General features: G+C 28.5%; 5 protein-coding genes and 1 pseudogene across 5 annotated transcripts in view; all 6 read left to right on the top strand.

Annotated features, from left to right (window-relative positions):
- Nucleotides 1–1809, top strand: part of LOC113370682 (mitotic spindle assembly checkpoint protein MAD2A-like) — a 10448-nt gene extending 8639 nt beyond the window's left edge. The window contains exons 2-4 of the mRNA XM_026611375.1: nucleotides 157–277; nucleotides 350–496; nucleotides 1310–1809. Coding sequence (XP_026467160.1) covers nucleotides 196–277; nucleotides 350–496; nucleotides 1310–1713 — 633 coding nt within the window. The 5' untranslated portion in view covers nucleotides 157–195 and the 3' untranslated portion in view covers nucleotides 1714–1809. The remainder of the gene's footprint in view (nucleotides 1–156; nucleotides 278–349; nucleotides 497–1309) is intronic.
- A 2381-nt stretch (nucleotides 1810–4190) lies between these two features.
- LOC113370683 (ejaculatory bulb-specific protein 3-like) lies at nucleotides 4191–5537 on the top strand. The gene is made up of 2 exons (XM_026611376.1): nucleotides 4191–4386; nucleotides 5365–5537. The coding sequence occupies exons 1-2, from the start codon at nucleotides 4191–4193 to the stop codon at nucleotides 5535–5537; spliced, it is 369 nt and encodes a 122-aa protein (XP_026467161.1).
- Nucleotides 5538–6117: 580 nt separating this feature from the next.
- On the top strand, nucleotides 6118–8836 carry LOC113370680 (annotated as a pseudogene).
- Nucleotides 8837–9103: 267 nt separating this feature from the next.
- On the top strand, nucleotides 9104–24450 carry LOC113370155 (peptidylprolyl isomerase domain and WD repeat-containing protein 1). Its single transcript, XM_026610824.1, is given in 3 exon segments — nucleotides 9104–10906; nucleotides 10909–11160; nucleotides 24335–24450. Coding segments are annotated over 2 exon segments (1854 nt in total). The 5' UTR covers nucleotides 9104–9294; the 3' UTR covers nucleotides 11151–11160; nucleotides 24335–24450.
- Nucleotides 24147–26356, top strand: LOC113370417 (solute carrier family 22 member 1-like). Its single transcript, XM_026611082.1, has 10 exons — nucleotides 24147–24225; nucleotides 24313–24496; nucleotides 24612–24786; nucleotides 24857–24960; nucleotides 25085–25239; nucleotides 25310–25478; nucleotides 25544–25890; nucleotides 26018–26116; nucleotides 26197–26279; nucleotides 26347–26356. Exons 1-8 carry the CDS (start codon nucleotides 24147–24149, stop codon nucleotides 26113–26115), a joined length of 1311 nt encoding a protein of 436 aa, XP_026466867.1. The 3' UTR covers nucleotide 26116; nucleotides 26197–26279; nucleotides 26347–26356.
- LOC113370416 (solute carrier family 22 member 8-like) lies at nucleotides 26234–26773 on the top strand. Its single transcript, XM_026611080.1, has 3 exons — nucleotides 26234–26279; nucleotides 26347–26531; nucleotides 26597–26773. Exons 1-3 carry the CDS (start codon nucleotides 26234–26236, stop codon nucleotides 26771–26773), a joined length of 408 nt encoding a protein of 135 aa, XP_026466865.1.
- The last annotated feature ends 425 nt before the right edge of the window (nucleotides 26774–27198 follow it).

The raw sequence follows: 27198 nt of genomic DNA, 5'->3' as shown, positions 1-27198 counted from the left end.
ACTCCTAGGCACAAAATCGATAGTATCAGTGCACTAAATCGATATATGTCAAATAGTGATTTATTCCTGACTTCATTCCGTTATGACAGCTTATATATTTCATACATTTTGTCAAAAATGGCGGTTTGTCATTAAAACTGGAGAGGACGATTTTAGATTTTACTTAGTTTTAACTTTTGTAAATTAATTTTTATTATGGCTGCCTGTGAAACAAAAGAGCAAACCAAGAATAGTATCACATTGAAAGGCTCAGCTAAAATTATTGTAGAGTATTTAGGTAAATGCATATAGTAGTGTTATAACGATTTTTTTTTGCTGTTTTGCTTCGAAAACTGGATTTTCATTTCAGAATTTGGAATCAACAATATTTTATTTATACGAGGTATTTATCCACCTGAGTCCTTTAAGCCTGTACAACAGTATGGCTTGTCAATTCTAATGTCTCAAGATGAAAAAATACAAGAATTTATTAAGGCTGTTATGGGTCAAACCAGAGGTATTTATCTGACATGATTGTTATGCTAGATTTGATGTGATATTTCTGAATGCATTCATTTGCCTTATTACGTTATATTTATTTCTCCTATTTAATTACTCATAAGAATCTATAACTTCATAAGAATCTATAACTTCATAAAACTATGAGGTAAAGTCTGGATTGCCCAAATTGAAGATTCTCATCAATTATCTTCTTGAACATTGATCATTTTGCATTGGCCTGCTTTCAACACTATTCCATGAGCAAATACTTTGTGTAACCAATAAAATGACACTGTTCAGCAGTGCTGTTAAACATTATTTGAGCAGTTAGGAATGTTTTGCATCGGATTTTCTACATGAACTTTAATGTTTAATATGACTACTATTCTTATTTATATTTTGCCTAGAAATTAAAAGTTTATGTCTGTATAAATAACGTGGTTCAAAAGGAAAATTCTTTCTAAATAGCCCAGGAAATAATACTGTATACTTTATCATCCGGTGGCAACATGATATGTGCATCTTTGCATTCAATGAAATCTTTATATCAATTTATACATTACTTGGATTAAGGTGAAAAATGGTTTTTGTATGAAGTATTAAGATCATAGTGTCAACATTTAGCATTTCAGATATGTTTTGTACCAGAATAAGACTCAACATTGAGTTCAGATTTCAAATTTAACTGATAGATTCATAACAGAAATTAAGTTTGAGTTTAGGTACAAAAGTTATTATTGGTAACAGATCAGCGTTTGGATTTTTCAAATTGCTACTTCATTTTACCTAAAATTCCTATTTATTGCTACTTATATTTTTTGTTCTGCAGATTGGTTAGCACAAGATAAAGTAAATAAAATTACAATGATAATCAAAAATGTTGCTGCAGATGAGACTTTAGAAAAGTGGGACTTTGTTGTTGAGAGTGAAAATGCTGATAAAGAAAATGTAGATGATATGAATAGAGTTGCAACAAAAGATTTAAAAGTTATTCAGAAAGAAATTCGCGATGTTATGCTACAAATTTCAGCAACTGTTTCATATTTACCACTGTTGGATTGCATTTGCTCTTTTGATGTTTTGATTCACACTAAAGCAGATTGTGATGTTCCAAAAGAATGGAGTGAGACTAAGGCTGTTGTTATTCAAAACGAGCAAGAAGTTCCCTTCCGATCATTCTCTACTGGGCTACATAAATTAAGCACTGTTGTTCATTATAAATTAGACTTATGAGTCTTAATCAAGTTTTGTATGATATTTAGTTTTATAAATCTCTTTTTAATGCTTATTACATTATTTATATATAATTTTAATAAACATAATTTTATTCCGAAAGCATATGTTTTCAATTTTTCATATATAAATGATAGTTTAAAATAAAATAAATTATGTAGATCCTCCAATCAGAATGCGATTGATTTTAGCGAACTCAATTCTTTAAAATTAACTTTATTTTAATTACACAGCTTATAATAAAAAACGAAAACATTTTCAAACTACAATATGTTTACACAATCTACAATTTGTTTGGACAAACATGTTCAGGCTAACTACAAATATATATATATATATATATATATATATATATATATATATATATATATCTAGAGAATATATTTAGACGAACTATGTCCCTTTAAGAAAATCTACTCTACTTTGAGGCAATTTATATAAACAGCATTTTATGATCATCTACATTTTGAAATAAGAAAATATTTTGGTTTAAAATGATGATAATAAAGACACCATTATAAAAAATATATATTAATTACACCATATCCAATACATTTTCATTATTTATAGTAAACATTCTTGTTGTAATGATTTGTTTGCCTGTAAGGTCTAATTAACCTTGCTTACAAAACGAAAAGTAACTAATATAATAAAGAAGCAATTTAAAATTGTAATTAATTAGCCATTTAAAATATCTCAGAATGTTGAACAACTTTCAATGGAATATTTTTAAACTACACAGGAAAATAGTATGCACTTCACCAGCCTTTAGATCATCTTTAGATACAAATTGAAATTTTATTTGTTATAGAAAAAAATATATTATTGTTAGTAGATTAAAAAAACAAAGTCGGTATATATATACATAAATTTAATTAATAATAATTTCAAATCAACATATGCTGCAGGGTAATATTTGTCCAATATTGTTCCCCGTGCGATTTATGAAAAACAACCAATAATAAAAATCTAAGAATATTTATTTCATTTGAAATAATGCAAGAATACACAAAATCTAAACTCAGAATAATCTTCATTAAAGAAATTTATCAAAGCAATTGCTACTGATATCTTATAATTCAGGATTCTTATGAAAAGTTTTTTTAACCGTACGTTTGAAAATTTTTTATTATTGATTTTTGGAATTGTATTCTAAAATGACTTTTATGTTGTACAATTGCTTCGGATTTATATTGTTTATATTTTTCGTTTAACTATGCCAGTTAGTTTTGTTTATATATGATGAAACAAAATGTATTTCACGACCGTTGCAATTATTTCTCAATAAAATTATTAATAAAATTACGAAAAATATAACGGAAAATATAAAATTTGGATTGTTTTAGTTTTGCAGATTTTTTTTTTATCAATTAAATAATTTTGTTACATCATTAGAATTTCTTGACTCAGTAGCAGTAGTCTTTTGTACACGTTTATTTTATAAAAAACGTTTTTTTTTGAAAATGAAAATTCAGGAACAGAAACAGTAATGCTATAAAAACAGAAAAAAAACTTAATTTGAGTCATAAACAAATATAAAGTGCATGGTGTATATGGCATCATGCCCTAAGGCAAATTGCTAGAACTTCCCGTACCGTAATGAAATGTTCTGGGAATATTAAATGTTTTAATCTAATATTTTTAGAAATTATATAAATTGAATTGCAAAGTTGAAAATATTTATCTAGAAAGTATATTAGAACTTAAGTCAGAATTACAATTAAAATCTGAATTATTTTCGATATACAAAAAAATTTTTTAAAAAAATGAAACAATTTTTTTTCTCAAAAGCAATTATTTTGTTAAAACAAGCAGAAAGTTTTTTGAATCATTCAAATCAGACGCTAGTTCTCGCAGAAACTACTATTTTTTGCATATTTAGCTCTGTATCTCCGAAACCGCTGGACCTGCCTTTGCCAAAACTAATCAGCACATCTCCTTATCAATCAAAGGAATCAAAAGTTTTTTGAACCATTCAAATTGGTTGATCCGTTCGCCCAAAAACGTGGACGAAAAATTGTATCCATACATACAATATATAATATAGTCTTAATATATATTACATGAAGCTTAAAAATGCTTATAGATCTTTTTTTTTTACTAATTCTTGGGTGCTCTAAAGAAAATGCCTGATTGGGCATTTTTGTATGCAATGTTTGTAAACAAATTTTGTTGCTAAACCAATTTTCAGTATACCTACAATATGTTGCGTTTATTGTTTATTTCTTATAATCGGTCAAGTCGATTTTCAAATAAATATATTGAGAAAACGTTTAAAATATTTCAAAGTAGGTCTTGAGCTCGTATTTGTATGTGCTGAGCTTGCATTTACATACACATGTGATATTGCTGAGTCGCGGGAGTGCTGACATATATAAATACAGGAACTTATTGTCTGGTCTGGTAGTTCTCGATTTCGAAAACTGGGGATCGTTTGAATAAAGATTTTCGGAACTTGTTAACAATTTGTTTTAATTATGAAGAGTTATTTGTGCATTTGTTTAGTAGTGGCTTTAGTAGCAGTAGTTGCTTCTTTGCCTCAGAACCGATATACATCTAAATATGATAATATTGATGTCGATAAAATTTTGGGAAATGAACGTATATTGACCAGTTACATCAAGTGCTTGCAGGATAAGGGTGCTTGCACCGCCGAAGGAAGGGAACTAAAAGGTAAACTAATAAATAATTTGAATAATTTTCATACTTTCATAATTAAAATGATGAGCTTGATTTGTTAATATATTGTATTGCGCTCTGAACAAAGAATTCCAAGTAACTTCAATGAACACATGGTATTCTAATATTGTCTAGGCTTCAATGTTTCCAAAAATATGTTACCTATATTATTGATGCTGTAGTGTGTATGCTAGTTATATCCATCCATCTAAAAGGTATATTGCGCTTTGTGCAAAATAACCAGAAAACTATTTCTTACAAAAAAAATAGTTTTTCTTTAGTCTTCTTGTTCGGAACTCATTTAAATGAGTTTATATGTGTTATATCCGTCCATTTCCACATAGGTATATGAACACTTATACCTTAAAAGTCGGAGAGAGTAGAGATGTTATGAAACATATTATTTAATATGTTATGATAAAAATTGTATGGCTATGTTGTAACTGCTTTCACTACTTCACAATCTCTTTGTCAATTCATGTTGTGCTTACCTTCGGCCGCGCCATTCACTTCCACTTGCAACATACATATAAAAATAATATATATATATATATATATATATATATATATATATATATATATATATATATATATATATATAAATATTAATTATTTGAACTGATTTTCCAATATTCAAACTTAACTAGAACAAAAAAATGTTAGGAGATTGGAAAAAATGTCTACTTCAATTGTAAAAGTGCTCAAAAATAAAGATATTTTTATTTACTGGAGCCATTGAAAACCTGCCCATAGTATGATAAAAACATTCTACATTCTGATTGATTATTAATAAAATTATACTGAAAACATCGAATAATAGTAAAGAAAGTATTATTATCGCTTTTGTTAACTTTACATGATCATAAACAATGGTTATTACCATTTTTTAATATATTATCACTGATGTTTCTATTAAGTGTGAACTTTAAATTTTAAATCATAACTGATTTAACGGATTTTATTTTCAAACAGCCATGCTTCCGGATGCTCTGGAAAATAACTGTGCCAAATGCAATGAGAAACAAAAGCAAGTTTCTGAGAAAGTCATTAAACATTTGCAAACTCATAGAAGCAAAGATTGGAATGATCTCCTGAACAAATATGATCCTCAAGGAAGATTTCGCGCTCGTTACACCAAGGCTTAAGTGATTATACGATTTATTATTATTTCTAAATAATTTGTACAACGAGATATAATTTATTATTTCTGTATTTATTATTTGTCATAATTATTTAATTTGTTTTATTATTTATGTTCATTTATTGCATTTTTTATATTATTCACATCTATGAACATTTTGTGTATTGGCATTATTGTATGTTATTGTATTATGTATTGTTTATTGATTAAATAAAATGATTTTTTATATTAATTTTAAATTCTCATTCATACATGTTTCAGTTCGAAAATACTATCAAACAAAATGTTTTAATATAATATTTATAAATATTAAGCCAAGCATTCGTACCGGCCGGTTTAAAGTAGCAACATGGATGTTGCCATATGAAAACCTAAGAATATATGTTATATATTGCCTGGGGGTAATGATTTTCTGTAATTAGTTTATAAAATATTTAAAATTGTTTATCGGTAAATTATTAAACTACTTATGTGTAAAGTTTAATAAAATTGTAGGTGCCATCTTGCAATATTATTTGACAGTTACGTTTAGTTCTATGTTTCAACAAAATGACACTTTAGAGTCAGTTTTAACAAAAGTGGCCAGTCACTTCAGTGATTTAATAAGAAATTTAATACCACTGTTAATTAGGACTTCGATAGAATTTATATAAAACTACTTACTACTACTTATAGTGTTTTAATATTTTAGTATTTATTTTATAACCTAAAATAATTTGTTAATATAATGGATGGAAGAGACTTTAAGCTTAGTACTGAATTGCTTGGACATTCGGCTGATGTTCGTTCAATAGCTATTAATGAAAAGAATGTTATTGTTTCTGGATCTCGTGATAAAAGTGTAAAAGTTTGGGAGCCTGATGAACAAATCCCTAACTATGTTAATACTCATTCATTATCTCACCATTCTAGTTATGTTTCTGCAGTGGCCTTTCTTGGAAAAAATACGAATAGTTATCAACAAATTGTGAGTGGTGGTAATGACAATACAATTCGTATTTACAATGAAGATACAACAGAAGCGCTAGTTTTAAAAGGTCACACAGGTGCTGTTTGTTGTTTAGCAGCCGGTCCATCAACAAATACATTACTAAGCGGAAGTTGGGATAGTACTGGTCGCTTTTGGACATTACATGATGATGGGACTTATTCTTATATTGAACTAAAAGGACACTCTGCAGCAGTTTGGGCTATTGCTGCCCTCCTAGGTGGTGAAGGGTTGTTAGTTACTGGTTCAGCGGATAAGTCAATAATTGTTTGGTCAAGTAAAGGTGAACGAATGGCAACTCTTGAAGGCCATACAGACTGTGTACGAGGTTTGGCTCCATTGCCAGAACGTACTCTACTAAGTTGTGCCAATGATGCAACAATACGATATTGGGATGCAACTGGACAATGCAAAAAAATATATGATGGCCACAATCATTATATTTACAGCATATCAGTACATCTCAATTTTGGAGTTTTTGCTACTGCAGGAGAAGGTGGTCAAATTAGACTTTGGAAAATTGACTCATCCAGTGATGAAACAAATTATACAGATGAAATAAACCTACCTGCTCAATCAGCATGGGCAGTTGCTTTTCTGAGTAATGGGGATTTAGTAACAGGTTCTAGTGATGGTGCAGTTAGAATATTTTCAAGAGATCCTCAACGACAAGCCTCTGAAGATGCGCAAAATGTATTCAATGCACAAGTACAATCCAGACAAGAAGCTGCTAGTCAACACTTGGGAGGAGTAAGGTCACTGATCTTCCTGGACCAGAAGCATTAATGATACCTGGTAAAAGTGAGGGACAAACACGGTTGATAAGGGAAACAAGTGGTGTTTGCTGCTATCAATGGGACAAAGGACAATGGACAAAAGTAGGTGATGTTATGGGAGCTGTTGGTGATAATCCTGAACCCACAGGAGCAAAAAAGATTCATGAAGGAAAAGAATATGATTATGTATTTTCGGTGGATGTGGAGGATGGAGCACCTGCATTGAAATTACCATACAATAGAGGAGAAGATCCTTGGATAGTTGCACAAACTTTTATTCATAAAAATAATCTACCTCAAGCTTATCTGGAACAAGTAGCTAATTTCATAATTACAAATAGTCGGGATCCAAATGAAGTACCTAGGAGCACTGGGTATTCAGATCCTTTTACTGGAGGCTCTCGTTATGTACCTGGTTCAGCTTCAGCATCAAATTTTCCACAAAATACAGGCGCTGCTGATCCTTTTACAGGAAGTTCAGCTTATACTACGAATGCAGCTACTCGTACATCAAGTAGTACAAGTGTCCATCCTGCAACCACTAATGCTTATATACCTTTTGACAGCTATGTAACATTTGATCATGCTAATAGAGATGTAATTCTAGAAAAATTGAGAGAATTTAACAGGACTATAATAAATGCTTCTATAAGAGAAAGCGATGAAACATTAGTAAATGCTGTAAGTTATTATAATAGATTTACTGTGAAAGTATCAATTTATATAAATATTTGTTAATTAAAGGTATTTTTACCATTCTAGGTTCGAATGACTGAGACAATTCAAAGTCCTGATCAAACATCTATAGAAGCTTTACGTCGTTTATTACTATGGCCAATGGAAGCCAGATTTCCAGCATTAGATATAACTAGATTAGCAATTCGGTCAGGTTCAGTATGCAATGCACTTCTACCAGCTGATTCTCTAGTATGGCCAGATCTTGTTGCATGTTTAGATTTAAATCATGCCATACCAGCCAATCGAGTTATGGCTTTACGAATAGTCAGCAATTGTCTATCTCATACAGAAGGTAGAGCTCTACTCAAAAGTTCTGGAGCACTAGATGCATCAGTTTTATGTACTGGTAGCTTATCTGCTGGGGGAGTTGCATTACAAATGGCAGTAGCAACTTTCTTGCTCAATGCAGCGGTTACTGCAAGGGCTTGTGCTGAGGAGAAATTGACTATGGAATTATGCGCTTCTGCATCCAATGCAATGATTTGGGTTATTGATCCAGAAGCAATGTTTAGATTATTACTTACTTTAGGAACATTGGCTGCTTCTGGTCAACAGCCTGCAGTATTGCTGAAATCAAATCAACATCTTAAAGAAAAGTGCTCCAAAATATCATCAGGAATTGGTTACACTAGTGAAAAAGTAATTAAATGTGCTCAGGAGGTTGTTGCCTTATTATGGTAGCCTTATATAATGAACATAAAGCGGATAGACAACTTGTTTAGCAATATATAAGATTATGTATATGTACATTAGTACATTTGAATAAGATATATGAAAGCAATTATTTTTATAATTGACAATATTTTTTTAAAGAATAATTTATTTAATATTTCAAGTTACATAATTTGATCCATAAAGTTCTCTGCGTTTATTTTTCCGTTTGAAAATATTCTGAGATTGAAAACAATATAACTTGTATTAATTAATTTGACATAAATTCTGTAAAAAAATCTTGTTACAAAGGCTTAAACTGCTAAAATAAAGTTGAATATCTTAATAAATAGCAGCTTTATGATTCTAAAGCAGAACGCACATATTTATTTCATGCGCAATCGACTTTCGGATATTTTGATTTTAGCGGTTTTCCCATCTGATCTATGGTTTGAAGTATGTCATATACGGGCTTTACAGCAGATATTACTTCTATGCTGTTTAAGTCAAATTTGTTAGTTTTAGGTTATGTAAATGACAATTGTAAAAATAACTTGAAGTCTTGAAGATAATATTTAATCCCGTGTTTTATCTTATACACTTTAATTATGTCTGAAATAGAAGTTAAACAACATAATCTAGATAGTGATGATGATAGTGAATGGATTGGACCAGCCCCCTCTGAAGCATCTAAGCCGAAAAAAAGAAAAGTATTGCAACATGAATTGTTATATTTAGAAAATTTACCGAACTGCAGTTCCTATGAAAGAAGTTACATGCACAGGGATGTTATTACACACATTGTAGTTACAAAGACTGATTTTGTTGTAACTGCTAGCCAGGATGGACATGTTAAATTTTGGAAGAAAATGGAAGAAGGCATTGAATTTGTAAAACATTTTCGAAGTCATTTGTCATCTATTAATGGTCTTTCAGCTAATTGCAGTGGTACATATGTTTGCACAAGCTCTGTCGATAAATCAGTTAAAATATTTGATGTTATCAATTTTGATATGATTAATATGATTCGTTTGGAGTATGAACCGGGATGTGTAGAATGGATTCATTCTGCTGGTGATGCTATATCTGCATTAGCTGTGACAGATTCCGCATCTAATAAAGTTTATATATATGATGGGCATGGAAGTAACACCCCAATTCATTCATTTGAGAAACTACACATGAGTACAGTTTTATTAGTAAAGTATAATCCAACATTTGATGTAGTTATCTCGGTTGAGAAAACTGGTATACTAGAATATTGGAGTGGTCCTAAACAAGAATATAAATTTCCAAGATGTGTCCAGTTTGAATCAAAATTAGATACTGATTTGTTTGAATTTGCTAAAAATAAAACATGTCCTACTAGCATTGCTATATCAAACAATGGTATCAAGTTTGCTGCCATTTCCATAGATAGAAAAATTAGAGTGTTTAATTTTTTAACTGGTAAACTTACAAGGATATTTGATGAAACATTGCAAGGATTTGGTGAGTTGCAGCAAAAAATCCAACAGCTTCCTCCAATGGAATTTGGAAGAAGAATGGCACTTGAAAGAGATTTAGAAAGAAATGATGCACTTAAATATGGAAATATTGTATTTGATGACAGTGGATATTTCTTAGTCTACTGTAGTATTCTAGGTATTAAAATAGTAAATCTTCATACAAATAGATGTGTGAGACTACTTGGTAAATCAGAAAATCTACGTCCATTACAAGTTGCTTTGTACCAAGGTCGATCCCAAATAAGTGCAGCTGCACCTACAATTGAAGCACTTGGTTCTGATAATCCAACATTATCTTCATCAAGGAATGATTCTACTATATTTTGTACTGGGTATAGAAAAAATCGTTTTTATATGTTTTCTAAACGTGAACCAATTGATTCTGAAGCTTCTGGGGTTCATCAAAATGAGCGTGATGTATTTAATGAAAAACCATCTAAAGAAGATGTTATTTCAGCCACAGAATCTTTGGGAGTCCAACGAATCTATGAAAGTGCAATTATTCATACCACTGTAGGAGACATATTTTTACAATTGTTTCCTAAGGAATGTCCCAAAAGTGTTGAAAATTTTGGTGTTCACAGTAGAAATGGTTATTATAATGGACACATATTTCATAGAGTTATTAAAGGCTTTATGATACAGACTGGGGATCCTACGGGTAATGGAACAGGTGGAGAGAGTATTTGGGGCAGAGAATTTGAGGATGAGTTCACCCTCGGCTCAAACATGACAGACCATACACACTTAGCATGGCAAATGCTGGTCCTTGTACAAATGGAAGTCAATTTTTCATAACTTTAATACCTACCCCTTGGTTGGATAACAAACATACAGTGTTTGGCCGAGTTACCAAAGGAATGGAAGTTGTACAAAACATTAGCAATGCAAGAACAAATCCTAAAACTGATAAACCACATGAAGACATATCTATTATTTCTATCACAGTGAAGTAGATAATGCAAGGTAATATTTTGTAAATAATTTAAGTCAGAAATATATTTTGAATCAGTTTTTACAAGATCATTTTATAAAATCTGAGTAACTAACATGTTTTTGTACCATGAAACCTTTTCATTAGAACTGTTAAAATGATCTATTTCTGAAAACAGTATTACTGTATTAGATTCAACAATTTATTTAAATTGATTCTTATTGTAAACAGAATTTGATAAGTAAGAATATCTATTTTTCAAATTTTATGAAATGATTAGTCGGATATTACAATTTTGTTACAATAGTGGGCTTGAGAAAAGTGAGATCCATAAAATACTACTTTTAATTTTACTCAAATAAATGACAGCTAGAAATATTGAATGACTTGGTTAAATATAGTGTGAATATGAACTGCGAAACTGTTGAAATTAGATTAAAATAATTAGAATAATTATTTGATATTAATTAAAACCTAATACATTATTTATTTTTACCAAATGTTTTATTGACAAATAAATGATAATCTATAGTCTATCTTAGCAGAGCCTAAATCCTAACTTTTACTCTTTTCAATATTGATCAGTTTATTTGAAATATTTCTTAGTCATCTTTATTTACAGTTACACTATATTAATTGTTTATTTATGAAGGCATCGGGTATGTTATCATTAAAATAAAATTTTAAATATTATAATCCAATGAGTATTTAAAGGTAATTTATTCGTAAAATATAAAGTGGTAAACTGTTTACATTTAATAATCTATTCGTGTGAATCATATTTCTCATTAAACCTTCTTGATATTGATCTGAAAACAAATTTATGATTTGTAGGCTAAATGGTTAACAAAATTTGTTAAGGGCAGTCTATGTTGTAAAAAATTATATAAAACAATAATTGTTTCCTCATTATACTCACTTATTATGTTCATAGAACCGCTAAGTAAATGTTCATCGTGTACAGCTCTATATGTTAATGTAGCCAAACTACCACGATTTGGATCAATCTAAAATTATAACAGATCTTTAATATAAAGCATAAATCCTCACTGGTAATATTATAGAGATTTTTTTTATTAATAACATACAATATGAAGATTATCTTCCACATCCACATTTTTCACATCTTCTTCATAATTAACTTGATGTGCTGTTTGTTGATGTTTTCGTTTTTGATATATGAAGAAAATAACTACCACACTGCATATTGATAGTAAACTTACAATTACAATCGTAGACGTGTTTCCTAAAGAATATATAAAAAGTATGAATAATATGAATCAGTAGTATAAATATCGATGAGCGAGGCATAAATTATATACATATTTGTAATAGTATAACGGCTAATACGTGGAATTAAAAAAATATGACAATTATTTATTTATATGTTTGGATACTAACTTGTGTCAGCAATCAGCTAAAATATTACATTTTTTAAAAAAATATAGCACAAACAAAATATATATAAATTAAATGCATAAAAATTAAAAATGGTGTATACCAACCATGAGGACAACTTAAAAATATAAAAATTATGAAAACACAAGTTCACAATCTACAACCCTGTATAACAGATCGCACCAACTTCAAGTTAGTTTTAAAAATTGAAACTGACTGCTCAAAAGCGTCACAAACCGAAAATAAAAAATAAGTGAAAATACAGTGTTAAATATTAAGGGTTAAATCAGATTTTCAAACTTTAATTGGATTTTAATAAGTGCCAAAAAATGAAGAAGAGAGCTATGATTATTAACACTAGAAGAATTAAAAAAAAACAAAACCAAATTCTGCACATTGTCAGTTAAGGTTAGTATTTTTTTTCTTGATAAAGAATTATGGTTTAATTTTATACTGTCAAAGTATTGTCAAAATTAAAAACTAATCCAAAACCTTCTTCGGAATACGTATTGGCCGTTTAATTAATTTATAATTAATTATCATTGTTCTAATAATTTAAACCGACCCCATGAAGCTTTTTTAACTGAATCTCCAATATCGATTTCAGTAACATTCTGAGTAGTTGGTTCCAAATCATCAGCAAGTTTTGTATTGTAGTTGTTTTTATCGTAGACGTGCTCATGGGAGTTGTAGTTGTAGTAATTATTTTGGAACTAGTAGTGATTATTTGCGATGCAGTAGTGATATCAGTTTTAACTGTGACAGTTGTGATGGAACTGGTTTTGTGGTTGTTGCCGTCTTTTCTTTCAAAATTGTGCTAAAAAGAAAACAGGGAATATTAATTTTACTTCTAAAATCAATATGAACAATAAAATCGAGTTTTTCTGCGCCTTGGAGACGATTTGATCATGAACATGTATCTAAAGATAAATTTGTTGCTTGGCAAGAAATTGATATAAGATCTTATAAACAATTATCTCATAAGATATCCATATGATGACTTACCTACCGAATTGTATGATTTTATTTCTTATTGTGATCTAATATTTTTCACATTTTACCTGTAATATCCAATAGACCGACAGTTGCATCGTACAAAACCTCGTTCTCGGATATTCTCTTCAATTGCACAATTTTCTTCTGAACAAACATTCATATTTATCATACAACACTAAAAATATAGCTTACTATAATAAGCTTATTATAATAATATTTATAAATATTATTTCATTTTTTACCGCTAATTTTGAATTTTGTGGTACATTTATACTTTCGGATGGAATCTTGATAGTGATTTTAATGCTCATGCCATTTAAGTCTATAAGTTTTTGATTTGTATTCATTATTTTAACACCATAAATAAATCCTTTTGTTTGTGGCTTGTTTTTATTATCCTCCATAAAATAGTTATTGGGATAAGCAACTTTTCCAATGCAAACTTCGTTTAAGTTGGAAAATTCTTTTCCGAATTTTATGAATGCTGTTGCTTTTTTATGCAAAAATTTTGCTGTATCGTTATAAAATGGGATAGACACAAATGTATTGTATTTTTATTTAAGTTGATTGTTTCGACAGAAAATGAAGCAATCTTTTTGTCTGAAAATAATAATAATATTATTATTATCCGATCATAAAATTTTTAAATTATATTTACTATTATATTTTCTATCGATCCTAGACATTGCTGATACCTAAATTTATTTTTAATGTATGGATTAAAATAAACGCTGACACTTACTTCTCTGACATACATGCCATTTTATTTAGTTTGGTTAAAATTTTCTTCAGTTTAATTTTTGTGTCACTTTTATATTTTTTTATTATAAATAAATTATTGTATTTTTTACGTAGTTCGATTACAAAAATAGCTCAATTTAATTTAGTTACACTATGTGTATATGTATATATGTATACATATCTATAACTCAAGAATTTTGCAATAACAATTTTCAGTGAACGTTTTTATCAATTTTCTGTGAGTGTTTATTTTAAATTTTATTTTTATTTGTTTTCTTTAATTTTTCTGAATTAAAAGAACTGCGTTTACTTTTTTATGAATGCTAGTGAAAATACTGTATTAAATTAAAAAAAGTTTTATATAGACTTACCGAAATTATATTTAACATCCTGAGAGCAAAGTCTGGTCATGAATCTTTCAATTGTCCTGGGCAATTTCTTTTTTTCTATTGCAATTGCAGTTGCATTTTTAGACTTATAGATTACTTCCTCAATTAAATCTAATCCAGTATCAATATCTTCTTCTGTTACAAACGCCTTAATATTTTTGTTTGAGACGATTGCTGAACGCTTTTTACGTTTTTTAGCCAATATATAATTATTATACAGTTCAAGCAGTCCCTGAAATTTAAATAATAATAATAATTAGCTGTATTCAATTATATATGTTTTGTAACTTACTTGAACTATATCTTCTGGTCGTTTATTCATAAGTTCCATTATAAATTTTGCTTTATTTATAAAAAGCTTTATAATTATTTCTTCATAAGATTGATCTTCTTTATAAATCTTTATTTGAAACCTTAACGATTCCAGTACGCTATTTACTAATTTCATGTAATAATTAGGATTATCCATTGCCTAAAAATTAATTAGTTTATACATATAATAATAATAATATATAAAAGTTATATGGCACGTTTTTATAAAATAATTGGTATAATTAGCAATTCATCATATTATTATATTAGATTTTTTAACTTCTCAAAATCTTGGAGTAATTTAAAAGTTTCAACTTTGCTATTTCTTTGTACTTGATAGTACTATGAAACTGGGTGTAAGAGGCATTTTGCTTTAAGTTGCGTAAATTATCAAAATTTGTTTAGAATTGTTGGCGAAAACAATGACGAAAAATTTTGCCAGAAAGAAATGGCCTGACCCATTATTGCATAAGACTCTAAATCGGAAAAATCTCTTACTAGCCATAATTAAATACATTTATTCAATTAATGAGCCATAATTAAATATATTTAATTATGACTTTAATTACAATTTATAATAGTTTTATTATAATTCGTTACCTTGAATATTTCAAGTGATCCGTATATATGCAATATTGCATCATCATAATCTTGCCTTTTTATCATTGATTCCATTTTCAAAATCAAATTGTTAAGGTCTTCTTCCACAAATTGGTCAGGAAGACTTACAATTAAGGACTTAGGACTGGTGACTGCACAAGCCCCCAAGGAATCGCACACTTTGCAAAAAACATTAATAGGAGAGTCTGATAAATAATAAAAATAATAATTTTGTGACTTGATTTTACTTTCTTTCATTCATTATATATCTATAATTGTTTAACGTAATAATTATTTTTACCTGAATATGGCAAAGTTGTCTCCACAAATGTATTTTCAATGAAAGATCCTATTAAAAATGTTTTATATTTGATTCGCAAATAAAATGTATATTGCAGAGGATAGTCATCTGTCTTATCTTTGGCTTGTGCAATGGATATAGTAAATTTGGTAGAAAAAGCAACACCGATTGCTGGATGAATCTTTAAAAAATAAAGTTGTTATTAAAATTAAGGATCTGTATACAATTTGTTTATATTGTAAATTGTTATATTTACAACTCATAAAATCAAACGTGTACTGTTTCTACTTACCATTACATCAGTTACCACAGGTGGTGAATTAGTTTTCAATAAAATCTCCGCATGTGAAACCGTGTCATCCGATGACATATTATCGCAAATATCAACACATTGACATTTGACATCAAGTCTTAAACGATATTGGGAGTCACCTATGATTCCTGGCCAAGTTTTAGATTTTTCGGGAATTGCTAATGGTATATCGAGATCCACCGTTTCGTTACCGAACTCAGATAATTCTAATGCAAAAGAGTCATCTAAGGTATCCACACTAATTTGGCCAATACCACCGGCCTGAGGAAATAATGAGAATCGATAATGACAAACAATAAATAAAGTTTAATATTTTCATACCACCAAGGATTCATCAAAATATGCCAAATTTTCTGCTTTTACAGTCTTCCACTTAAGTTCGCAACCAGCTTTTAGTCCTGCAGTATTTGCTTCTATATGTACTGGACTTCCAGCTGGTATTTCAAAATGCTGGTTTTTAATGGAACTCATAGTTATTTGGGGAACTACACCATCCACTACAATTATTTCACATGTTTCTTCTGCAAACAAATTTTCTTGTTTTGCTCTTGCAATAACTTTATATCTAATGAGGAATTTAGGGATAAATAATAGAAATTTTATAAAATGAAATCTTGGTTTGGATTTTGTTTTACCTTCCTTGAGTTGCAAACGATGCTGTTAAGGTATTCGAATTTTTGCTTTGAAAATCTTGACAATTTGTCTTTTTATTTGATTCCTGACATGTCCAAGTAAACTGCATATTAAATAATATATTTTCATGAAGAATTATATTATTTATTTATTATTATATACCTTATTTAAATTTAGTTCAATTAATTTGATTTTAAGTAAGATAATATTAAAATATATTTCGAATCTGTGGAATTGTATGCGAGTGGAATATCACATGATTAAATGAATGTTTTTTACCTCTACATTTTCTTTCTTGGCATAAAACAAAGTTGCTATAATTGTTATTTCTTGATTAACACTGGCAACTATTTCCAAAAAATTTAATTTAACTTGCAATTTTCTACCACGAACTTCGACGCTCAACTCATCCTAGGATTACAAAAAGGAAAATTTCTTTATTTGTGATTATTTCTTTATTATTCCATTGAAATTCAAACTCACATCTGCTAAAATTTCATTATTTCCTAATCCTGTGACACCGCAATACACCTTGTACAGAATTTCTGGTTCTAAATAATAGGCTGCAAGTTTAAGTAATTTTCCTTGTAAGCCATTAGGAGTGTGATTGCCATGTTGACTTGTTAATTGCCACCGAAACTAGAAAAAATAAATATGATTTGAATTCAAAATTTAAAATTATTATTATTAACACTACAATTTTACTTTGTAGTCTTTTATGTCTTGACAGAAAGATACTTGAGCTTCGAATATGAATTCTTGATCAGAATAAATAAATTCTGCTCCTGCTAATGTTAAAGATACGTCAGGTTTTGTTAATTTTGCACCTGAAACGATAATAATAAAAAGTAGAAAAAGGAAAGTACGAAGGATTAATTTTTTATTAATTTACATTGGGGTATTAAGAGATAATATTATGTATTACCTGTTTTGGAATTAGAAGTAGATTCCTGTGCAGGTATGATGGTAAAATTTTGTTCATAACTTCTTTCTTTAGCACTACAACTTTCAAAATACGAAGATACTCTAAAATCGTAACTAACACCTGGTACTAGCTTAGAGAAAATTTTGTAAAATGTAAATGATTATGGGTTAATAATAATATATAGATTCTATATAATAATATATAGAATTTTGTTTTTCATGATATTAAAATACGAAAGTAGAATAAATTAATTGCTTGTAAGAGTAGTTTTTGTAATATCAAAATGATGTGGATCTTAGTATACAGAAACTCATGCAGGGGGTTATTTTCATAAATATTTTATTTCCATCACCTTTTGTAGTCATAATATTAACCTGTCAAGTTTTTTTACAAATAATACCTGTGTGTTATTGATTCTGACGATGTTACTGTCGACGATGTTATCTTTTTGTTCCATTATAGATTTTTCAACGAGCCTAGCACTCCGCCATGCGTTCATATTTAACCATTGGCTTTTTTGTGATGTTAAAATTCGAGGAAGAACTTGCCAAGAGTAACAAATTTTTTCTCTGCTTAACGGCTGAATTCTATTTTAATGAAAAATAAATCATACTGTACTTTTTTATAAATTATTCGAATAATCTGCGATCATAAATTATGTTAAATACTGACATTGAACTTTTTTTAAACGACTGAAGTTTAGTCATGATATATGAATACATGATATTTGTATTGATTGGAACGAATATTAGTTATGTAACATAATTTGCAGAGATTAATGTTGATTTTTTTTATTGATTAAAGTATGTTTTCTTAAGAGTCGATTTAAAATAAAGGAATTAATCAAGTTTTTTAAATGTGCTGCAACACCATGCTGTAAAAACTACACAAACTATTTACTCATGATCTACTAGAAATATACCCAACTTTTTTTTTAAAGATATCATATTTGAAACTCATTTTTTAAGAACGCAACTCATTTCTTTAATTAAAATTTAATATTTTTTCAGATTCACAAGTCTGTATTTTGTTATTTAATAAATTTACTTTCTTTGATTTTAATAGTGATTACTATAAAATTAAAAAAATATGTTGAATCGGTGCTACTTAGGTTTGATGGCGGCATGATTTTTTTTAAATTTTTTACAGCATTTATTTTTATTTTAAATACAGTTTATTATTTAAACTGACGAATGTACAAAATTTGATTTGGAAGCAATAGGATAAAAAAATTCTATACAGCTAAGACATTAAGTTATATACGCTGTCATTTTTCATACAAACATTATAACATTATAATTTTAATTATAATTATGGTATTATTATCTACATTATAATTGAAAATTGAAAATACTTACCTAATATTGGTTATGGCATCGTCCTTTTGGCTTTCAAGCTTTTTGGAGCTGCTAACATTGCAAATATATTGTGGAGCAATAATGCGAAACTTCGGTTTATCATCTTTTATTGATATCTAAAAATTATATGATAAGGTATTTAATTAAAAATAATCGTAACAAATTCTTCACTGCACTACAATGCCATAAAATTATAATATTTTTTTGTTAAAATCCATTTTTTCACTTCTATACAACATAACTAATTCTTAAACATTTTATCGTACACATCAGTTTGCTACCACCAAATTATAAAAAATATATTTAGTATTTAATTTGTACACTTTTGTACTTAGAACTTGAATTTTATTAAGTATTTATTAATAATAATATTATAAAAAATATTTTATAATAATATAATAAATGGCATAAGTTAACTACCTCAGTTCCTAATTTCTCAATAATAACAGCAATTATAAAAATTACATAAATAAGGTACATAATTCACGGATTGCATTTTATAGCTATTGTTGAATTTATTATTGCTTTATAAATGTGTTATATCACTTTATTATGCAGGTGAAAATTTTTATGACTTTCCACGCTTATTTTCCATTATATACTGTCGTGAGTAATCATTTTCCGTGAAAACTCTATTTTTTATATGACAATACAAAGTCATTATTAATGTATTTGCTGTCGCGAGGGGTGTTATTACAACCTTGCTGACGTATTGACCCTCTTGGAAAGGAAATAAATGAAAGCAAGGGGTAGTAATGTTGCTAGCAATTTTTATTATTAACAGTGAATGCAATATGAATATAATTTTTGGATTTATAATAATACTTTGTTAAACTATTTTATTCCGAGCATTTTTTTCTTTTGCTAGTTCCGATGAATTTGCGCAAAGGATATATAAAGGATTTTTTACCGTCAGAAGAATCTCAAGATGTATTGAGGAAGACTTAAGCAAACTATCTCAATATCATAACAATTTTTCATAACAAGTTATCATTGCATCACATGCTAATACTAATGTTAGGCTTGTAATTTCGTTTTAGTGTGGTATTTTACTGTAATTAATTCAATTAAGTTAATTCATTTTCTGTAATGAGTAAATTTAATCTTTTGAGTTTCATCTAATGGCATTTAAATTTTTGAAATAGGGGCAACCATTTTTGAGAAAATGCCTACAAAACACATCACACACATGCAACATACTTTTTTTTAATTTAGTCAAACTACTCAGAATGACTTAAAATATCAAGAAAATATAAAAGTAGTAATTCGGATTATATGGCGAAAACATGAACTTCTTGGGAAAAAAATCTGTAAAGTACTGAAAAAATAGATTTAATTAGTTTTTTGTGGTAAATATGGTATTACGTCATGTTATTTTATTCAATCCAACAAAAAACTAGCTTGAAGTGTATTATGTGTAATTAAGTCATTTTAAAATATAATGTGAAGAGGTTATGATGGTTTAATACAAATGCAATCATAATCGATTTATTATCTTATTAATTACATATAATTAATTGCTTTACAAATTCTGTTCTATATAAGTAAAATGAGATAGACTCAATTATAGAGCAATCACTGGACTAACTTGAATTCTCATATTAAAACCATCTTATATTCGATTTACTAAAATTATTCATGTAAATAGTCCACAATCAGCATTATAAATTTTGTATCTCAAAATCTGTTTTAGATGTGTCACCTTCTAATTTCTTACACTTTAAGTGATTTTATTACCTTTATATTAAATATAATTAATTATTTTACAAACTAGGTAAATCGTATGATAATTTACTCTTGATCTTGACTCATAAATTCTTTCAATCATCCCTAATAAGAATAAAACGTCTATATTTATCATTCATTGGGACAATTAAAATAATAATCAAAGATGCTTGATAACTTATATAAGAGAACGGATAATTTTAAATGGCATGCAATATGCAATAGATTGTGATAATGATTTGTTATGCAATATGCAATAATCTTTTATTTTATGGTTAAATTATAAAAAATATTTACCGAACGAAATAATATCTATAGATCTATTATTATTGATCTGCATGCAAGAATTAAGATTTTCCAATATCATGTTTGCGGAAGCATTGATAGACTGATATTACATTGTAAACAATTAAACTAGACAAGATTATCTTTAGTCGAAATTATAGAATATCATATTATTATTACACAGAAAAATGCATAGAATATGAGAAAAATAATTTGTTTCATCATTGTCGTGGCTCCGTAGTAAGAGCTTTGGTCTTGCAACCACTGCTTCCAGGTTCTATTTCGGCATCGAACAGTAGTAGTAATATCAATTTTCACTTAAAATTATAGATCTAACATTTTATTTCAATTGACATAGCCTTTAGGGACATGGGTAATAATAATATCACTATACAAATTTCAAAATATATAATAATAATGGGTATTACTGCCTTAGGGCAGGTGAGCTGGGTTAAACTCCAAGTCGATTCAAGGAAGAATGGTGTTAGAGGTTTTCCATTGCCATTTCACATATTTCCAATTATATGGAAGAAGTTAATTAACTTAGATTAGAATTAAATCTATATATTATCATTATAAATAAAAATCTTTAACACTAGAATGACGGAGGTTGGTTGTATAACTATTTTGCCTGATTGAGAGTCAACTTTGATAAGGGATTATGAAGGAATAGAAATTAATTTTTGTATACTTTTCAATGTACTAAAGTAAATGAAAAAAAATTTATAATAAAAATGACTTGAAATTGTTATGTATATTACATAAAAAATGCATATGAATCAAATTGTCTCGTTCCGTCATTCTAGCGTTAAAGAACTGAATAAAATTATTTAAAAAAAAAATTAAGTTATGCTTTATCACAATCTTCAATCTTTTATTTATCTTTTTTCTCATCCATAATTTGATTTACCCTGTGAAGTAAAACTAGAATTAAAATGTTGTGCACCGTCAATATTATAAATTCCTAATGATAATCTCATCACACAGAGATAGGACAATCTTAAGGTTGCCTTTTGATAATGCTAAGTTAGGGGGCGTCCATCAATCACGTGATCGATTTTTTAGGGATTTTTGAACCCCCCCTCGCCCTTGGTGATACGTCGTGATATTTAAAATAACCCTCCCCCCTCTTTCAAATTTACGTTAATTTTTTGATATTTTTTTTAAAAAATAGGTAAAATAAATACACGTAATATCTAACTAGACCCCTTCTTCGCCCACGTGATTTTTTGTCAAAATCGCCCTCCACCCTAAAGCTTTACGTAATTAACGGACGCACCCTTATAAGGGCAACTCATGGAACACTATTTTGGTTGCTGCTCAAGAAATGTCCTTTACAGCAGTATAAATAAAACTGCTAATGAATAAAACAATTATCAATTACATATCTGGATTTATCTAAACACCCAGTTCTCACGTTCTTAATGAAAATTAGCAAATAAACGTCCGAGTATAAAGTGCGCGGATGGCAGACAGTCTTATCAGTACGAATCCGCACCTCGACCAAATACAATATAGAAATTTACCGGTGGTCATATATGACCATAGTTCAATGTTCAAAAAATATATTGACACAGCTCATTCTATATTAGATCTCGATATCAAATATATTGATTAGTTTATCGTAATCGTTGATATCAAATCAAATATCAAATTCAACACGCACAGATTTCAAACACGGATATGCTATAAACGAAGAATTGTTTTGACTCAATTTGTTTTAAAATTGTGAGTGTTATGGGAATTTGTCAGTGGAATGTGAAAAACAGTTCATGTTTGGACAAGTGTTTTACAACAATCATTTTTTTTCACTCATAACAATACTCATGCAAAATATTCAACAACGCGAATATCTCATTTTTCTTGTCATGGTAACAGTCAAAATTAATAATTGTCATTGAGAAGTTAAAATATTTAAATTTTATTTATTGATTCAAATATATAATACATCTTATACATAAACACTTTTTTAAATAAATATAACTTTGAACTGCATTGGAATTATTCATATTTCTATATAAAAATCAAGATAGTATTTAACAGTTTATTAGACTCACTATAGAAAAAAAACATTAATGTAAAACTATTATAAACAATATTATTTTACACACTTGACAATAATTTGTAAAAAATGTTTATAAAAATTTAGCATTTTTTGAATAATTAAAAAATTTTGCGATTTGAATATGTTATATGTATTTAAAAAAAAATATCGATTTGTTTAAAAACTTACATAATTCTCAAAATATGTTTTTATATTGAATGTAAATATAAGATTGATGACAATATTGTTTTAAGAATTTATAATGAATTATATTCTAATCAAATCTTATATTATTAGGCTTTTAATTTTTTACATAAACAAATAAAATATTTCAATAATTATAATTAAAACTAATAAGAAGTTAATTGATAAAAATAAATTATTAAGGTCAAACCAATTGAGATTACAGCCTCACGTAAATCTTTAAGGTAACATCATTGAACAATCTAGAACTAGATTATAATCCTGTGGAAAGTATTAGTGTTTAATAATACATTGACTTTTCTGGACCTTTTAGCTATTTTTAAGCTACAGCTACTTCGTTTGGACAGTTTCTAATATTGAACTTTACTATGCCATAAAATTATCATATCATTAGGCCGAAATAAAATTAAGATATTCATCTAAATAAATATACTACATATATATATAAATAAATAATATATTTAATTACCATAATACTAATACTACATCGTCTGCTTTAAATTGCTGTTAATTATGTTTGAAGTAACAATTTTTGTTGTCAATAGGATCGTTGCGATTATATTTTGCCTTCAGTTATCAACGAATTTCTAATCTAAGTATTTAGAATCTACATATTTGTTTATTTAACCTGGTCGTATAATAATTATGGAACTATTATTAAAATTTAATTACAAGTGAACATTTATCATGTATTTAGTGAGAAATAAACATTTTGTTGACCGATATACGAATATGGCTAATTTGCTTTAAAAACAAATTTTATATGAGAAAACTTTGTTAAATATTATTTGAAAATGACTGCAACGGAAAATTGCTGTGAAAAAAATGTAGAAGATGAAGCTACTTTGAACCAGTTACAAATTCTTGGTGAAGGTGGTTTATGGTTGTGGTAAGTATATTTGATTGATAAGTTTTTCAAATTTTTATCTTTTGGATACCTTTTAATCTAATTTATCCAAGAGTTAAATATATATTTTTTCAGGATTATTTTCTTATTGACGGCATCAACGGGAATCTTCAACGGAACCCATGTGTCCTCTTACGTATTTTTAGGGTCTATGCCAGATGCCCACTGGTGCGAGGTACCAGAACTCTCAAACCTTGGCTGGACTGATGAACAAATTCGAAATGTTAGCGTGCCAGGGTAATAGATTTATAATAATGACCATAAAATTAACAATTAGTATCAGTCATCCATCTTAATAATAAAGACGTTTATCTTCATGAAGCGTATGCTAAGAATTCTATTTCTTACTAAGAGGTTTAGACAACCTTTTGAGCTGCACCATGTACCAGAGAAACTATTCAATATTTGAAAATATGGACCCAGATGAAATACAAAGATATTTGGAAGCACATGTCGATGATCCTACTACTAGATGTGAATACGGTATGAAATATTTGCAAGAAAGTGGCGTCAGCATGGTTCCAGAGGTAAGATCTTTCGATAAAATATAATATCAAATTAATAAAAAGGTTCGTTAATTAATTTATATATTTTTAGTGGGATTTAGTTTGTGAAAATCTAGCTTTGCGTTCAACCGTTCAAGTAGCGTTATCAATTGGAAAATTTATTGGAGCGTTTATATTTGGAATAATTTCCGATAAGTAAGTTTTCTTTTTCAAATGAAATTAAATCAGAATGCTTCTTATTATGTTGTTAATATATTATCATTTTCTAAATTGATAGATGAAAGTAGAGATAGAAGAATATATATTTTATTATTTTTAGATATGGTCGGAAGATCAGTTTTTTATCGAGTAGCGTTGTTTACATTATTTCTGCACCTCTGGCTGCAGCAGCTCGTGGCTATGTTGTATTTCTCTTATTGAGATTGCTTATAGGAGCAGCAGGTTCTGGTGTCTACCATACGGCATATACCTTATGTAGGTCGAGTTGACAATGATAATCAGAATATTTGATAATCATTGTTTGATATCATAAAATTATTTTTAGTGACTGAAGTGGCTGGTCCTAGACACCGATCCTGGATGAGTATAGTATTCAATTTATCATATCCAATAGGAATGCTCATCTTGGCCGCCACTGCTTATCATGTACCTCAATGGAGAGATCTTCAGTTAGCTATATCTTTACCAACAGTTATTTTATTACTGCATTGCTGGTTAGTAGATTTATTGCAACAGATTTAATTTTTTTGTCAGTAAATATAAAATATTCTTTATACAGGTATCTTCCTGAATCTCCGCGGTGGCTCATTAACAAAGGACGAAGTGCAGAAGCATCTAAAATTGTTTTTGGAGCAAAGTTTGTACCAGATACCGTTTTGGACAACGGCAGTGCCAAAGACAAATATACCAAAGTGGAAGATGGTAGGTCACTTCAAGTGGACCACACGTGCCAAAGTAATCAAAATGTGGCATATGCGGAGAAAACGGCCAAAAGTGTTCTTTTAGAAAAACTCAAAAAGAGTGTCAATGAAATGACAGCTTTGTTCAGTCATAAGGAAATGAGGCGAAGATTATTTATTTGCCATTTTGCTTGGATGGGGACATCATTGAGCTATTATGCAATGGGTAAGGATGAATTAATAAATATACATCATTTGAAGACAGTTAATTAGTCAAAAATTGGTGTTTTATTATTATTATTTTTAATAAATTTGATATTTTTAAAATTTTAACATAGATTCATTTTTTTCAGCTTTAAATGTAGACAATTTTGCCGCAGATCGTTATGTATATGTGGCGTTAACAGGTGCCCTAGAAATTCCGAGCTATTTTGTCCTTTACCGATGCTAAGGTGAGAATTTACACTTTTAAATTCTTATTTAAGTAGAAGTATAATCTATTGACTATATTAAATATTATGTTTTATTCTAGATGTTTTGGGCGACGTATTATTAATTTTATATTATTTATGACAGCAAGTTTGTGTTTACTATCTATTTTAGCCATACCACAGGGTAATTAATAAATGTTAGATAATTTATTTATAATTATATATTGTCATTGGAATGATTTTTTTTACAGAAAGTAGTATAGCGTTGATGATTGTTGGACTTGTTGGTCGTTTGTGTATTAGTGGAGTATTTTCTGTAGTTATTCTGCATACAAGTGAATTGTTCCCAACATTAAACAGAAATTCAGCAATTGGGAGCAGTTCCACAATGGCACATGTTGGATCCATTGCAGCACCTTATATCGTAGATTTATTGGTAAGATACAATTATAATCAGTTAGAAAATTATTTTAATAATTTTCCTGTGAATTTATTCCTTAGGGTGCGTTGGCCTGGTTCATTCCAACAACGATATGTGGAGCTTTTGCTCTGGCTTCCGGGTTTCTGGTGTTATTACTTCCTGAGACGAAAGGGAAAGCTCTCTGCGATACATTAGAAGAAATAGATTCACCGGGCCAAGGAAAAGTTTCCGTAAAAAATCTGTGTCATTCATCATAGTGCGAAAAAAGTCAACTAGGCGTTTCGAATTAAATTTTATACGATAATTGTAGAATTAATAATTAATACGTTATACGTTGTTAAAATGAGTAAAAGTGTTTTTTTCATTGATATTTAAAAAAAAATAAAGAATAAAACCAGTTTATTTCTTTACTAAACTCCACCCAATTATAATCGAAAAGTTTATTCATTGCTAATTAAGAAACTTTACGTTATTAAAATAATAATGATAAAAATAATTTTTCCAATATTTTACTTATTTTAAAAAACAATTATTATTATTTAAAGTTATTATTATTATTTAATCTAAAAATTTCGAGCAACTTTGTTCAAAACAATCTAATTTAAATATCAATGTTGCAATTGCAGTTCAATAGTTCAAGATTTTTAACTCATCTTTATAAATTAGATTTTTACATAACTCT

Source organism: Ctenocephalides felis, unplaced genomic scaffold (genome assembly GCF_003426905.1).
Source record: "Ctenocephalides felis isolate EL2017-DRISC unplaced genomic scaffold, ASM342690v1 CF-g0.4_SCAFFOLD_01492, whole genome shotgun sequence".
Taxonomy (NCBI): domain Eukaryota; kingdom Metazoa; phylum Arthropoda; class Insecta; order Siphonaptera; family Pulicidae; genus Ctenocephalides; species Ctenocephalides felis.
Note: the sequence above shows the minus strand (reverse complement) of the source record. Positions and strands in the feature narration are given on the sequence as shown.

Excerpts from the sequence above, each read along its gene's own strand:
- LOC113370683 (XM_026611376.1), top strand. The coding sequence starts at position 4,191 with ATGAAGAGTTATTTGTGCATTTGTTTAGTAGTGGCTTTAGTAGCAGTA. Across the intron at positions 4,387-5,364 it reads CGAAGGAAGGGAACTAAAAG|CCATGCTTCCGGATGCTCTG; the intron begins GTAAACTAATAA and ends ATTTTCAAACAG.
- LOC113370417 (XM_026611082.1), top strand. The coding sequence starts at position 24,147 with ATGACTGCAACGGAAAATTGCTGTGAAAAAAATGTAGAAGATGAAGCT. Across the intron at positions 24,226-24,312 it reads GTTACAAATTCTTGGTGAAG|AGTTAAATATATATTTTTTC; the intron begins GTGGTTTATGGT and ends AATTTATCCAAG. Across the intron at positions 24,787-24,856 it reads GCGTCAGCATGGTTCCAGAG|TGGGATTTAGTTTGTGAAAA; the intron begins GTAAGATCTTTC and ends ATATATTTTTAG.
- LOC113370416 (XM_026611080.1), top strand. The coding sequence starts at position 26,234 with ATGACAGCAAGTTTGTGTTTACTATCTATTTTAGCCATACCACAGG. Across the intron at positions 26,280-26,346 it reads TATTTTAGCCATACCACAGG|AAAGTAGTATAGCGTTGATG; the intron begins GTAATTAATAAA and ends TTTTTTTTACAG. Across the intron at positions 26,532-26,596 it reads CTTATATCGTAGATTTATTG|GGTGCGTTGGCCTGGTTCAT; the intron begins GTAAGATACAAT and ends TTTATTCCTTAG.